Source organism: Eretmochelys imbricata, chromosome 1, assembly GCF_965152235.1.
Source record: "Eretmochelys imbricata isolate rEreImb1 chromosome 1, rEreImb1.hap1, whole genome shotgun sequence".
NCBI classification, from domain to species: Eukaryota; Metazoa; Chordata; order Testudines; family Cheloniidae; genus Eretmochelys; species Eretmochelys imbricata.
This window is the reverse complement of record NC_135572.1, coordinates 144322951-144339743: the sequence shown is the minus strand read 5'-3', so window position 1 is coordinate 144339743 and position 16793 is coordinate 144322951. Positions and strand designations below refer to the sequence as shown.

General features: G+C 38.5%; 1 protein-coding gene across 2 annotated transcripts in view; it reads left to right on the top strand.

The window, feature by feature from the left end:
• The window catches only part of KLHL15 (kelch like family member 15), a 39326-nt gene extending 24933 nt beyond the window's left edge, over positions 1-14393 (top strand). For both annotated transcript variants that reach the window (XM_077816887.1, XM_077816898.1), the window contains exon 3: positions 7128-14393. In XM_077816887.1, coding sequence (XP_077673013.1) covers positions 7128-8237 — 1110 coding nt within the window. In that variant the 3' untranslated portion in view covers positions 8238-14393. The remainder of the gene's footprint in view (positions 1-7127) is intronic.
• Positions 14394-16793: the final 2400 nt, after the last annotated feature.

Sequence of the window (16793 nt, the reverse complement as noted above, 5' to 3'; positions counted from 1 at the left end):
AATGTGTCCGTAGGTATCCCAATTCCTAGCGCTCAAGTGCAGCTGGGACTGCAGTTTCCTTTTCCCATATACTGATCAGATCCAACAGCTCCGCAATGGTCCAAGCAGGAGAGCGTTTGGTGCGATAACCCGCCATGGTCACCTGGGAAGATGCATTGAGACGTCTCCATGCCGCGCCAGCAGGAAGTGGAATTTCAAAAATTCCCGGGGCTTCTAAGGGGGGAGGGACGGACAGATGGTTGTTTACCTGGCTGCAGGGCAGTGGAGTTCAAACTGCTGACCAGAGCGGTCACGATGGGCATTGGGGACAGCACCTGGAGGCCAATTAAAGCAATTACATTGTGTAGTGTTTATACTGGCACTTTATCGAGTAAAACGTAGAGGAAAAAGGCCAATGTCTCTCATTGGGGTGGATGTATTTAGTCACCAAAACCGGGCACCTTTCCTAACAAAAGTCTCATCGCAGTGTGTACACGTGCGCTGTTTGGTCGACAAAAGGCAATTTTTTTGGCGACAAAACTTGGTAGTGTGGACAAGGTCTAAGAATGAGAGAAGGCGATAAGATTACTGAGGAGAATGGGGTAGAGACAAAAATGAAATGGTGATGCTGCTCTGTCTTTAAAAGGGGGGGGGGGGGAGGGAATCCTTTTTAAAATAAGAGTGGGGAGGCAGCAGCATTCAGTGGGAATTGGATTTGGATTCAGGAGACCAGGAATCTACTTCTGACTCAGCTGCTGACATCCTGTTTGACTGTGGGAAAGTCACTTCACCTTTTTGTGCCTTAGTTTCTATTCTCCTCCTGTCTCACTTATTTAGACTGTAAGCTTTTTAAGGCAGAGACTTTTTACTATGTGTTTCTACAGGAACTAGCACAATGGGGCCTTGATCTCCATAGGGGCATCTAGGTGTGGCTGTACTATAAATAATTAATAGTAATAAAGATTATTCTCAGGGAAAGAATAAACAAAAGGCTGGAAAGCTAAAATAAACATAAAGGAGGAGGGAAAAAAAGTGGCAAGACAGATGAAACAAAGATTGGGGTTCGAGAGAAAATTAAAGAAAAATTGGGAGGGTGGAAAATCACAACTTTTGGCTTATTGTTATGAATTATATATGTTGCTTATTTGGAAGGTGTGCAGAACGCCATAAGTTTTAAGGAAAAGAGTGGGGAGGAGGTGGTATTATAATGTGCATCTGCCTCAAGCTGGGACACTTGGCAACAACGATGATAGTGCTTAACAGTGACAAAATGCTGTAATGCTTTTCTGTTCAAAACCCTGTACAAACATTGACTAATCCTCATAGGACTCCTGTGAAGACTGTAAGCATTCCCATTTTGCATATGGGGAAAGTGAGGTGAAGTGACTTGCCCAAAGCCCCTTAAATTGACAGTTGTGGTTGCAAGAGAATATTGGACACTATATTTTTAGAGACTTTACTTTTTTTTTAACTGAATTTAAACTTAAATACGTATGTTAACAATTCCCGTATTATTGTGACATCAGAGTTAATAAGTGCAACTAGAGTTTGGCTTGAGACACAGAAAGGATCGAGACCTAAAAATTTTCAGTTACTGGGTTATTTGGATCTGGAGTTTTGATTCAGATTCATTTGTAGTAAAATCTGAGAGTTCATTGCAAGTGTAAGGAAAACTAATTTTCCAGAAACTTGACCCAATCTTCAAGTCCTTGTTTATTTTAAGTATCTAGGTGTAGTATTTGTGTTCCTGATATCCCAGGAGGAGTTTGCATCAAACCATTTGTACATTCAGAATCAACAAATTGTGCTGTAGTTTTTATATGCAAATTATCTAACTTACATTGAGATGGAGTTTTTTGATTCTACCTCCTTACGTACTCAGATAGAATCACAAAAAAACTCATGTGCTGTCCAGTTTGATACCCTGCATTTCATCAGTTCTTTTGGCAAGAGAATAATTCCACACATTGACAGCGCTGTGCTGCGCTTTCAATAAAAGGTAGTAAGGCACATGGATGTCATATAGTTAAAGCACAGGACCTGGAATCAGGAGATCTGGATTCATTCCTGCCTTTGTCACAGACTTGCTGTGTGACCTTGGAAAAATCATCATTAAGGGTATTATCTACACTACAATGTAAGCCCAGGGTTAGTGGGACTCGAGTCAGCTGACCCGTTTAGAGAACCCTGGGCTTTAGCATCTACATTGTAACTTAACGCTAGGTTAAGACTTTTCTAAACCATGCTCAAACATAGGGTGAGCTGGTGTCCGCACTGCAGTGCGGACACCCCGAGTCAAGGTAACCATATCCCAGAGTCCCTAGGCCCCCTTCACTGCCCCTCCTCCACCGCTCCTTCCCTCCTGGAAATGAGAGTGGTGTAGCCCTAGCCTATGCTGCACTATGGGAAAACTTTATCTACCCTGCATGTTGCCAGGAGGCAGCTTGCTTTGCAAAAGTCTTGATCGGTTCTCTCTCCATTGCAAACCCAGGAGGGTGTCTGATAGTGTGCTTGCAGATCAGTGATCAAAAGAGAATGGGTTAACGCTGACCTGAACTGCTGCCATTGGCAAAGTGGGTGGGGGGATGGCTTCGGTATTCAATTGAGTGGATTGCGGATTGTTGCGATAGAGAGGACTAAGAGTTGTCCCACGGAATTTTGGGATACTTCCGGCTGACTCCCAGAATCTGAGTCAAGCAGGGCTGCATCTACGCTACAAAGCAAATGGCTTGAATCCTGGCTTACTTGAGCTTGGACCCTCCAGCCCTGCAGGGTCCTTGGATCCTGGGTCTGAGACCTGGGTTAGCGCAATTCTGGTGCCGGGGGCGGGGGAGGGGTTAGGCTTGAGTCAGGGCTTATGTGCAGGCTTACGTTGCAGTGTAGACATACCCTAAATTATCTCTGCCTCTGTTTCCATATGTGTAAAATGGTAATAATACTTCTCAGAGTAGTGGTAAGATAAATTCATTAATACTTGTACATCACTTTCGTTTTTTAACTATATACAAAAATATGGTAAAACCATCTTGTTGGTTATGTATACCTGTAATTTGTTTCCCTTTAGGAGAGAGGCTAGATTAAGGTTTTCCCAAGTATGTCCTATTTTTTCATCTTACTCTATAGTATAAGTATGACAAACTTATTAATCTTTGTCTGGTTTTATTTTTGTCCGTCTTTGCTTGATTTGATTTGCTGCTGCCTTTAATCCATATGTGTTGATCCTGCAGGGTCTTCCTTTTCCTGTTTTATTTCTGATACTCATTTTTTCCCAAATATTCCTTTGTCTTGACGTTTTGGTGAAAAGTAGCACTGCAATGATCTAGATCTACGCTGAAATTTAGGGGAGGGAGGTATCTTCTGTGGAAGCTAGTGTCACCACAAACCATTTTACATCATCAATCCAAACTGTTCTCATAATCCTGCCTCTTGTTGAGATGAATGGGAGGAAGGTATATTTTCTGTAACAGACATCACTATATACAAGCTGTTAAACAAGATGCTGCTTTTACAATATCCTTTGAATATTTTTATTCTGTTGCTTAAAAGGCAATAATGAGGGTCAGAGAGGAAATAAGAAGAAAACCTAGTATTCCCAGGTGTTGTATTTCTTCTGATCTTTTATCAGTGTGCAAGTATCCAAACAGTGGGTAATCTGATAGCACTGAATTTTAAATACAGTAATAATAATACCTGCTGTTGGTATTAACTTATTTTTACCTTTCTTCAAATTTTCATAGTAAGTACACTAACTACTCCAACATAACTGGTTTTGTTAAAAAATGCATTGGTAATCAAATTTTGTTGTTTGTCAGCTTTCTTTTAAAATTAATGGGAGCAGCTAATGCACATTATGTATTCACTTCACCTGAAAATTTATTTTTTTTAAAATTCAGCCATTGTACTGAAAGAATGAGGGAAGTATCTAAGAGTTTCATTTCTTTGGTCTTTTTACATTTTTAAAATAGCAAAGATAACTTGGTGTTGAAATATTGGTTTTGAAAAACTGCTTCCTTTCTTGAGGTTAAACTTTGATACAAAATATAGCTATTCTGCATACTCCTATACAAATCTGTAGCATTTTCTAGATCTGTATAACTTTTATATGTATTAGCTTTTATAAAATCTCATATCTTACATTTAGATGGCAGACTATTCATACTGAGTTAGGTAGGATCAGCATGGATCCAAGTTCTTGACTTTTTCTAAATGTAAGTTTTGTAGCTTCGCATTCTGTAATTCTGTAGTCACAAGATGATTGGACATGCAGCTTGGAGATACTTACTTACTATAGAAACAAGCAAAGGAATCTCAAGTTAAATTCTTCTATAATGGGCATAATGTTCATGTTCAGGCATTTTATGTATGCATATTATAAATATGTGCTTATGTAAAATGGCATACATGGCACTGTAGTATAAAGGTTTCATTAACTTGGAATGGCCACATTACTCAGGAGTGAGGAAACTGCAGGTGAGCTATGCAGGTCATCCAAATGAGTCCTGATAAAATCTTTATCCTCTATATTCCACATCTGGCTGAAAAACAATTTTGGAGAGATTTTAAAAATTGTATTGAGACTGTTGAGTTACCACGAGTCTAATTGTACACAGCATAGAGGGAGAAGAAAAATTAAAACAAATACACTTAAAATGCCTATGAAATTATTCTAATCTAAAGTAACTTATTTACAGGAAAAACAAGTCACAACTTTTAAGTCTGATATTTTGGGACCTTGCAAGTTCTGTGTCCCTCAGTGGGAAGCTGGGAATCTCTCCTTTCTGATGGCATAAGGCTCCCATTTCCAGCCCTGAAGGGGTTTGCAAGATATCAGACCTTAAACCCTTCAATCTGTCCCTGATCTTGGGCATTTTGGGCTTTGGGTTAGTATAATTTTGAGAGGGATAGAGAAAATTCTATTTCAGGCTGACTTTTGAATTTCTGTTTGAAGCTGCTCAGAGTTTGGAATCTCAGTAGAAGTAGTGATGGAGATGGCAAAGTGCAGGTGAGGTGAGCGAAGGTGCATGATAAATGCAATTTATCACACGGATCTAGTCATCATGTGGATGTATATGTTACATACATGTTTTATATATATTACAGGTGGAGATGGTAGCACTGCTTATAGCTGAGTTTACCTAACATTTTCTATTGTAAGACCTTGCTTTTTAGTTGCTTATAACTTTGCCAAACTGTTTTCCATGTTGTATATCTGCCCCAGGCTAAATTTGTTTGGGAATGTTTAAACAAAAATAGTTCAGCTATTTCCAACAATGAGATTTCCAACAATGAGAGGTAAAAGTACATTATACTTTTTCATTTCATTAAGGAAGGCCTCAAGCCTCCATACTTAGGAGAGGAGGGACTTGGAACTTAGCAGAGGGGTCATTCTGGTGCAAGAGGTGTGCCTTTTGCAGTCCCCATAAAAATCCACCTGTACTTGGTCAGGCTTGGCCTCTGAAAAATGTCTGGATATGCTCAATAGATGTTTGTGAAAGGTTGGCAGCATTATTCTCCTAAAATTATCAGCACTGAACATACTTCATTCCCACACGGCTTCTATGTGCTGACCAAACTGAGAATGCACCATCCTCACAAAGTGACTGAGCACGGTCCATTCCAGGGCTGCCAGGCTGAGTGAGACTTTTTCTGCAGTTGCTCTTTCCAACAACTGAGGGCCACAGTGGTGGCAGGTACTAAAACTGAGAACGGAGAATGACGATGTTATGCTCTTAAGGCTACCCCTGCTGATGTCTAGGCAGCAACAAGGAGAAGGAGGAATCAGACTGACTTGCTCAAATGCAGAGGCAAGAGGAGAATATGGATAGGGTAGCAGGTGGAGGCTGTGGGGATATAGGAACAAGAGGGACAGGGATAGGCTGTAGGGGTGATAGAGCAGAGGAAGCAAGGATAGAAGAAAAGAGGACAGGCTGAGGCGGGACAGTAGGGTCTGTAACCACTAGAATACTCTTCCAGAACCTGGAATAGAATCAAGATTTCCTGAATTCCAACATTCCTTTGCTGTCAGCAAATAGCCACAAAACCCAGTGGCAAAGTGTCTCATCTCTTTCTAATGGGTGGTCCACATAGCAGTAGAAGTATATATTAATCTCTACTTGTTGCTCTGTTGGCTGAAGTGGTAGAGATCTATGCTGTGGGTATGAAAGTTCTAACCCTTCTGAAGACCCATGTATTATTTCTTTTAATATAGGTTGTTTTTCTTTGATAAAATAGTGTGCATAAGTAGAAAAACTTAGCACTTCTTTTAATCTATAGATCTGAAAGTGAATTACAAAAGCAGGCAATTAATATTGCTATTTTACAGATAAGTTTGTGTGCATGTATTTCAATATTAATAATTTACACATATGTATATTATACAGACACTTGAAACCTATGTCCATATAATTTAATCTAGTAAAGACCCAAAAGGTTGGAAAAAACAGTTATGCCCCTTGTAGTGGCATTTTTTATTTTCAATGAAAGGAAGAGAGACATTAGTAATATAAAGCTAACAAAATTATGAAGTAAACATCTACTTGATTCTCAAGGTATAATAATATTTGTCTCCAAATTGCATTTTATGTCATGTAATCCAGTGGTGACACTGATTCCCCCCCCGCCCCCTTTCTGGTCTGGCGGGAAGTATAGCACTACCTGGTGCTGCTTTGCAGTTGTTATTTATGTAAGAAAAATTGGAAGCTTGGAACTATCAACATTTTCAAATGTAGATGCTTATCTCCTATATTTAGACACTTAAATAAAAGTGGGCTGCCTTTTTTTCCAGAGGTACTGACACAACTCCAGTCAGTCAGTGGGGTTGAAGGTGCTCAGAATTTTTGAAAATCAACCCAGTTTTATTTAGGTACGCGCATGGGGTTTAGGGAGTAGGTTTTGAAATCTTTGGCCTCTGTCTCTATCTCAGCCTCAATAATATCTTGGGGAAGAAATAATGTGTTGCCTCTGCATACATTTTAAGTACACAGTTTATGTAGCTTATCTGTCTCAATATTTGAACAGAATTGTCCTTCAGGTTTCTCAGAATAAAATTAAGCATTATAATCTTTTAATGATTTACGGTAATTAAATGGTTCTCTGTGCTGTTTTTCCTTGGTCAACATTTTAACTGTTTTTTAAAAATGTATCCACAGGTGAAAACATCAGAGTTTTATCGATACTCTCGGCAGCTGCGGCATGAAGTTGACCAAGCCATGAATTACTTTCATAGTGTTCACCAACAGCCTTTGATGGAAATGAAATCCAACCGTATTCGTTCTGCCAAACCCCAGACTGCAGTATTTAGAGGAATGATAGGACACAGCATGGTAAATAGCAAAATTCTTCTCTTGCACAAACCCAGGGTCTGGTGGGAACTAGAGGGCCCTCAAGTACCTTTACGACCAGACTGCCTTGCCATTGTCAATAACTTTGTATTCTTGTTAGGAGGGGAAGAACTGGGCCCAGATGGTGAGTTTCATGCTTCCTCCAAAGTATTTAGATATGACCCTAGACAAAATACTTGGTTGCGAATGGCAGACATGTCTGTTCCACGCTCAGAGTTTGCTGTTGGTGTTATTGGGAGATACATCTATGCGGTTGCTGGGAGAACAAGGGATGAAACATTTTACTCGACTGAACGGTATGATATCACTGCAGACAAATGGGAATTTGTGGATCCCTATCCAGTCAATAAATATGGTCATGAAGGAACTGTACTCAGTAACAAGTTGTATATCACTGGGGGAATCACTTCATCTTCCACTTCTAAGCAAGTGTGTGTGTTTGACCCCAGTAAAGAAGGGACGGTGGAACAGAGAACAAGGAGAACTCAAGTTGTCACAAATTGTTGGGAGAACAAATGCAAAATGAATTATGCAAGATGCTTTCACAAAATGATTTCCTATAATGGTAAGCTTTATGTCTTTGGTGGTGTTTGTGTGATCTTGAGGGCCTCCTTTGAGTCGCAAGGGTGTCCTTCTACGGAGGTTTATGACCCAGATACTGATCAGTGGACTATTTTGGCTTCTATGCCAATTGGAAGAAGTGGTCATGGTGTAGCTGTTTTGGACAAACAGATAATGGTTCTTGGAGGCCTTTGTTACAATGGTCATTACAGTGATTCAATTCTCACCTTTGATCCAGAGGAAAACAAATGGAAAGAAGATGAATACCCAAGAATGCCCTGCAAGCTGGATGGCTTACAAGTTTGCAGCCTGCACTTTCCCGAATATGTACTGGAGCATGTTAGACGTTGCAACTAAAAAAACAAACAAAACAAAACACCCTCCCAACCCCAGTGAAACACAAAAAACTGTCTAATTTGACAGGAAAACAAAGCAGATTTAATTCATTTAAAGACATTGGCTTGTATGTAAAAAAGCTATTAGATGCATAGAGAAACGGGATGTACAGGGAATGCACCTACCAAGTTTATTAGAAATGCCAATAACTGTGGACTCGTATTGTAAACGTTTTGCTTTTTATTTTTTTTAAACAAACACTGCTGTATGTGAGGTGGAGTGGAGGGGGGGAGAAGAAAAATCTATTTTTCAGTGTGTTTACTTTTTTCCTTTTTCTTTGTGGCCTTTTATGTCCATGCAATAAGTTTATTCTGTATAATGGCCATCACAGCAGCATCCTTCTTGGAACCAGTTGAATAAAATGATCTACTTATGGGGAGAAGGGGGACAGAAGAATATATATTGTGGATTTTAATTTTCATTAAGTGTCAGGATAGGATTCAGCAGCCTTACTGGGGGAATACCTGACTTAAACTCTAGTGACAAGGGTTTCATTTTGTCCCTGTAAGTTGTGGTGGACATTTTATTTTCTCCATTTATGAGTACTCACAGTCCAGTTTGGTAGTTTTTGTTTTTCCCGTAAGTACATTTTAAAATGATCTTAACCTTTGTGCATGGCTTTTCCCTGGATTTGTACAGTAGTATCAGTAAGTCTACCAAAAAATGCAAGTTATACATTTCCTGTTAAACTGATGATGAAGCATTTTTATACTCAAACACTATTTCTGTGCTGCCTTCTATTGTCTGCATTGTGTTTGGTGGTGAGTAAAATATATACACACACACGCATACCCTGTAAGATCTATATACAATGCATCTTTTTATGTGCAATTAGGGTATTATATTTTTAACCAGGGCACAGATTCAGCCGTGTCTGTTGAATTTTAGAGATAGTAGCATTTTTTCTTGAATTAAACATTACAGAGTCCTTAAGTAACTGGAGGCCTAGTTTGGTATCAAAGAAGCCTGTCTTTGGTATACACTGATTCATTCAGTAATATTTAAACTCTTTATATTAATAATATGTAATGAACTGTTAACAGTTTGACATTTTATATATTATTTTAAAAAAGTAAATACACCTTACCCAGTTACAGTCCTTCGCTTTTGAATGTGTTGCCTTGTTTTTAATAGAAATCAGAAATGTGTCCGTAAGCAAGCATGAACGCTGCACTAACCTGCAGTTTTTTGTCAGACCTGGATATACTCTTATTTTTAGGAATGGCATCGCTTGTAGTTGTGTTGAAGTGATGTAATCTAATATTTTTTGAAGCATCTGATATGAACTGCTGTGTTCTAAAAATATGGGGTTAGGCAGTTGGGGACAATGTTTACCATTTCTGTAACCTTTAAAATACAAACCTATAGCTACTGACCTCATACTTCCTGAAATAAGACTTGTGATCCAAGAGGGCTTGAATAACTGCACCATGTTTGAGCACTTTGTTAACTTGTTGACTTTTACTGACTGTAGATTGGTGAGACTATCCACCAAGATAAACACTATTATAAAAGTAAAGCATTAAAATCCTAGTTCTTTCACACTGATGTGAAATTAGCCTCCTCTGGAGTCAAGAGGGAAAAGATTTCCTCTCTAAAATTTGAGGCCAACACTGAGCTCAAATATGCAGGGACAGACTGCTGATGTAAGCTTGTAAAATCATCTGCTGACATGAAACTCTGTAACACTAGATTTTACAAGATGTGCAGTAATGGTTGAGAATCCATTTCTGTTTCAGCGTCTCCCAGCCAGAAGTCACTGTAGAAAAGGAATGTACAGTACTCAGGGAGTTCAAAAGAATGCACTTATAAGGGACCAAATACACACTAAATTTGCTATGATAAATAGCAACAAGTTTGTTTGGCTAAATGAAATTAGAAATGAATAATGGATATTAAAATGTTTTGTGAAATGCACCGTGCTGACATTTAATGGTATCTTTGTTTTCTTGTAGTAATGTTCTTTCAAGTTCTGGATTGAGAGAGAGATGGGAGGACATGGAGTTGCATTGCAAGTTAGCAGATTTTATTTTTTTTAATTAGCAATAATTTAGCAAAGCAGAGTTGGTTACTGTAATCTTTGATCAAAAGAGAGAATTTACACCACCATAGCTGGAATGATAAAGGATGTCTAAGTCAGAGATGGCTGGACCAAATGTTCACATTCAGTCTTCTGGTGCAGAGCACAGCTTGCAGTTAAATGTAATTCTTTGCTTATTATTTTCCTATATTTTTCAATTTACAAGTACAGAATTTAATTTGTTTCACTTAGTAATTTGAACTACAACCTTTCTGGTATAAGCCAAGGCTCCAGCCTTTGCCATGAGATGTGTGCAGATGGATCCCTGCTGCCAGGTGGGGCACCATTGACTTTTTGATGGGCCCTGCTCAGGTGCAGGGTTTCTGCCTGTGTATATTTTATTGCAGAATCAGGGTTCAAGACAAGTTATCTTATTTTTACTCCTCTTTTGCTCTTTTTGTTACTTAGCCCATTTTCTGACGTTGTTATGTGAATGGGACAGCAAAGATTAGTAGTCCTGCTGTCTAGGTAGGCTTGTACAAGCCTATCATGAGTAATATTGAGCATTTCATCCTGCTACCTGGGGATGAGCTGGGGAACCATTGTTGATCTGGAAATTTGGTCTTCATGATTTAAGTATAACAGGCTAAAGAGAGAAGGCCAAGATTTTTACAAAAATGGGTGTCTAAAGTTATGTTCCTAAATCTGTAGTTCAGCACCTGCGTAAGTGGCCTGATTTTTCTAAAATGCTGAGCACCCTGCTGCTCCCACTAAAGGCAAAGGGAATGCTGGATGCTTGGTACTCTTGAAAACAAGGCTAGTTATTTAGGTGCTTATGCCCCTTAGACCATATTTAACTTCAGGCACCCAGTTTTTAAAATCTTGTTTAAGGCCTGTAATACTAATTAATTTGTAAAATTCTAACTTGAACTAATTATTGGTTTCAGCTTCCGCTGATGTGTTGGCTGTAAACATTTGAGAATTAAGAATTATTGGAATTTGCTTGGTTCAGAATGTCTGGGAGGCTGGAGAATGTTTTGTAACATACATTTTTACCATGCTCATTATTTCAGTCAATAAATATATAATTAATCCCCATTATCTTTTACATTGTGATGTAGCTTTTGAAGAAAAATTGTTAATTTTTGATATAGCTTAGAGGGATGTTTTCTTTTTCACTAAACCATTTTGTGTGCATTTGCCTTTAGTACCCATGCTCCTTAGTCAGTGCTTAAATAAAAACAAACAAAAAAATCAAGGCTAGCTAATCAGAAACTTGCATGTCATCATTGAGATCTTTTGAATATGATTATTATATTAACTCGAGGGTTTTTTTGCCACTTAAATGTGCCCCTAGTTAATGAGGAGAAAGGTAAACCCTAACCCTTTATAGTAAAATTGCTCATTTATCTCCCCCATTCCTTTTTTTACTTTTTAAAACTTGGCACACAGCCTGCTTTTAAAAAGCAACAGTACTCAATGTTGTAAAAAGGGACAGACATACTTAGTCCAATCTCTGTTTCTCAATTTAAAAAAAAGTTAGTGTTGGGTTCTTGTCTAGCTGTCTCAGTTTTCTTCCTGGTTCTAGGAGGAACCCTGTTTTCTTATTAGGGGCCAGAAGCTGCAAAGTGCTGAGCACTTCATGAAATGTGCTGAGCACTATCAGTTCTCATTGGGAGCCCAGCATGCTCAATACCAGGCAGGTTTGCAAAAGAACTCAGTACCTATTTAAGCAAGTGGCCAGATTTTCAAAATTAAGCCACTAGCACTGAGTGCGCTGAGCACTTGTGAAAGTCTGGCTGTATAGATTCAGCTGGAAGGAGGCAATTACTGATTCTGCAGAAAGAGGCAGCTACTATTTCAGAAGGCTCACTAGCCTGAGGGACCTGTGGCAATTCAAGGCCTGATGATTTTGCTGTCTACTTTCGTATGCTTTATGCCATTGGAAAACTTAAAATCCCTGCTTTTCAGTGCTATATAGCAGTCACCAATTCCTAGTCCTGGTGGTTTGTGACTTTAACACTCTTGGGGTATGCCTACATAGGGATAAAAGACCCATAGCATGGCCGCAGCTAGCCCAGGTCAGCTGACTCGGGGTCAGGCTGTGGGGCTAAAAATCATTGTGTAGACATCTGGGCTTAGGATGAAGCCCGAGCTCTAGGACCTTCCACTCTATACAGAGATTTTTTTTCAGCCCTGGAACCTGAGCCCCGCAAGTCCAAGTCAGCTGAACTGGGCCAGCTGTGAGTTTTTTATCCCTGCATAGACATACCCTTTGGGCCCTGAGACATGCAGTCCTGTCGTCTTGCTCTTGGGACCTTCTTTCTGGCTCTTGGGACCTTCTTTCTGTAGAAGCAAATGCTGTCTTTTTACTGATAATATAATAATCATCCACATCCGAGATGGAGCTTCTTCCTACACTCAGGAAGCAAAGGATAAAATTAAACGTACAAATTAAATTAGGTTAAAAACCATACATATACCAATACTGGTCTTTAACTCAACGTGACCACTTCTTCATAAAGTGCGGGTTGGCTTGAGGGTATGATATCAGCTGCTTTTTCTGAAATACACAATTCTGCACCTTATGTCTTTTGTTTCATAAAGGACTAACTGAAGAAAAATCATGCATTTTTAAAATGGGGATGTCATTGACAGGAATGTTTTGCCTTTATTGAAATATTTTTTTCTTGACAAAAAAAAATAGGGAATTGGGCTTCAATTCTTCAGACATAAGCATGTTTTTAGCTTTACATAGATGAGTAGTCCATTGAAATAAAATTAAAAGCTATGCCAACTATTTAAAAGTCTATTCACATGTAAAGTTAAGTGTGTGCCAAAATGTCGGTAGGATTGGAGCCTTAGAGAAAACTTGCTTTCCCTCCACCTCTATCCAATATAGTACCTTGGGAATTTATTCTAATAAGCATGTTATGTCACAGTTAAAACACTCAAGTTGTGTGGAAAGGGTAAAGGAGGAAACACAAAAGGAAAGATATGTTGGCTATTTAAAACTAAGTTTTCCAATGTTTTATAAGTAACAGTTTGAGATTTTAATGTTTATAAGACAATCTGAAAAAGTTTTTAAAATAAACACTAATGACTACTTTTGTTATGGCATCTGTATTTTATTTTTCTTGGATTGCTAAATCTACAGTTTCAGCATGTGTAAGATGTTAAAACAAGTACATACTACGTTTGAAGTAAAACTAAAAAAATTATGCTGATGGCATCTGTAATATTAACAAAATATAGTACTGTTAAACAGGTGGCAGAAAAATAGACTGCTGAGCACAGCTTCCCTGGACTTCCCCTCTCCCCAAATTTCAGCACATGTTTCTGTGCTTTTTAAAAAAGTTTGAAGTATCAAATTCAAATAATATTTAGATTATAATTGAGTTGGTAGCTGGGGGAAAACCACTTTCTACTTGCAAGTGATATTCCTTATATAGCGCACGGGGGAAAGAAAGGTTGGTGTAAACATAAAAAATGAAATGTTACCTAGAACTGCAGTAATAGCTATACTTCTATAGAAGGTTTTTATTTCCTCAGTGAACCCACCTAACTGACATTTAATGCAGGTCATGGGACTAGATGGAGGGAATAGCAAACCTCCCAGTCTGATTTTCTCTTTTCCTATGTATTATTTTGCAGAGCTTTAAAAAATGAATTGTCATAAATTGAAGAATGTAATTTCACTGTAGTTTCATGACTTTCCAGTCCTGTATGAGATGGTTGTGTTTTGAAAAGAATGTTTCCAGTAAGTTGATGGAAAAAGTTATTTGCGAGTTCTTCTGTGTGTGCTGTAGCAATTGGAAGTAGTCTGCCTGTTTAAAAACAAATATAGAGAGTTTTTATGTACATTTTTGGTTAATTGTCTAATATTCACCCCAGGGCTGCTATAAAATTCTTAGAATAATTTAAGGTTTGCCTTTTATAACTATTTTAAAAAGCCTTTGGTTTTTGGCAGAAGTTAACTTTTCCTAGCTATGGATACAATATGTTCAGACGTGTATGTGCTCTGTTCTGTTTTTAAATTGAAAAAATGTACAAAGTGTGTATAAGAAAAGTGTAAATAAAATATTTTTCATCTTTAAGCACACGGTTGCGTAATCTCTGCAATAACTAAATGCAGTATACCTGGAGATCTTTTTTTTTGCACCCAAGACTTGTGGATCCAACTGGGTAAGTATTATCTTAAAAAAAAAAAAAAAAAAAAAAAAAAAAAAAGGCAATTCACAAAGCTGTATTAACACCCTAAGAAGTTTCAATAAGTCAAGTTGAATATGTTTGTACAGAGTACAGGCGTTGTCTTTTGGTGTTTTTTTATAATCCTCCTCTTTCAAATCCCCCACACATCCCCAAGACGTATTCTCGTGTGTTCATGTGCTCTAGGGCCTAGTCTAATCCCCATTTGAGACAATGGTGCCTTTCAGTTGACTTCACTAGGCATTGGATCAGGCCTGTACTGTGTCAAAAGCTCTACCAGTTCAGACCAGCTTTTTCAAGTGTAGACTAATGTGTCTTTCAAAGTTGCTGTTTCCTCATCCTTGATTGCTCCTGTAGGATGTGACTGCTGAAATTTTCTAGAACCCAGCTCTCTTGTCTGTCATCATGGCTCATTATTATTGCCTTTGGGTTTTTTTTGTTTAGACAAAAATGTATCTTGGGTTTGGACAATATACAGGAATCTATCAGAATGAGATATAGTGAACAACAATATCTAAAAAGAGTTATCAAGGACTACGTTTGTAACTCAATGTCTAGACCTGTAACTACTTTAATAACTTAAAAAAATAAAAATAAAGCCAACCTGGATATCCAAACCAGAGACCAAGAAGGGAAGAGAATCTGTCACCCAACAATTTTCCTCAGTTATCAATATGCTCAGTCTATTTTAGGATAACAAGCTTTTGGAGCCCCAGTGATCACAGAAGGCTAATTGATTTAAAAGAACTGAAGATTTTCCATCAGCAAGATTCCATGTACATTTCAGCATTCATTTAATAAATTTTTTAAAGTAGGTCAATGTTCTGTCAGTGTTGGAAAATAAAGATCAAAATGTACTTTAATTTAATTTACTAAAAGTAAATATTATGGTCTCTCCATTTTGTCTGCTCAGGTAGCCTGACTAGCGGCCTTCCCGGTAAGTCTTGTTCACTTCACTTTCCAAATCTTATCTCTCCCTGTCCAAAAACAAAACCCCACAGTATTTTACAAGACTCTGTTTAGCTCCTTTTTGTCTGTGTCCCTTCTGTTTGTTTCCCTTCCTTTCTCCTCATCCTTCTTTGTCACTTTAACTTTTTCCATTTTAATTTTTCCAATGTTCCTCCCTCGGATCTTTCATGTCATATTGCCACTTTTTGATACCTCAGTTGCCTCTTAAGGAGGGCATGCTCCTGTTTTGTGACTGACATGTACCAGGATGAACACTCTCTCTCTCTCTCTCTCTCTCTTTAGTTTTACTCTCTCCTACCCTCTTGGGATTTATTCTTCCCCTTTTGTCTTATCCCACTCATTTCTTAATTCCATTCTTCTGCCTGCTAGTCTCATTCAGCTACTTGGTATATTTACCCTACTGCAGCAGCTCAGTATATGTAGCCCTAATCTCCAGTAAAATAAAGTGCAGTGTCTGAACTTAATACTGCTTTTCCTCTCTTCTATACAGTACTTCACACTCATGGCCAGTACTGATTCCCTATCTGCTACTTGGGAATACTCCATGCTATTCCAAAACCACCCAATCTGGTCCATCAGCAATTCCTGTGAATAGCACTCTGCTTCCCACTCCATGTACGTTATACATAAAGTAGGAAAGAGGAGCTACAGCCCCAAAGAGCACTTCAGCTCTCCACCTTAGGCGGTGGGTGCTACCCTGTCCACTGCATCTATGGGCACCTATTTATCCCCACTGATCTGTGTTGCATCGATAAACTAGAATGAAGTGAGATTGTAAGAGAAACTCAAAGGATTGTGTTGTCTGATCAACGTTGCAAGGTTAGTTTATGTTCCTCAAGGACTGATAAGCCATATAAAGACAATCTTGATAACATGTATTAGTCAGGGATTTCCAGAAATGCTGAGCAAATATCAAGATAATAGAAATGTTCCATTTGTAGGAAACACATATTTGATAAGTTTTTGTATATACAATTGTCAGCTCTCTTCCTCTCTCCATATCATGCTGTGCTTTATCAGGGGCATCATTACTTGTCTCCTTTATTTAAATAGATGTGATATTACACCTTTGCATGTGTCTTTCTCCGTCAAGGGAAGACACTCTGGGCTACACACAGAGACTATGCTACAAATATAGCCTAGATCAGACATACTTCTAACTCTCTTTGTTCACTCCCTATGAACTCCACCAGTTACCTTCCACAGTGTAGATTTTGTCTGTGCAGGAAAAAATGTGAATCCCTTGAGACAGGCCCTGATGCTTTCTGTGTCCAAGCAATCTGGCTCATTCCATCTCGGCTCTCTTCCATGCTGTTGGG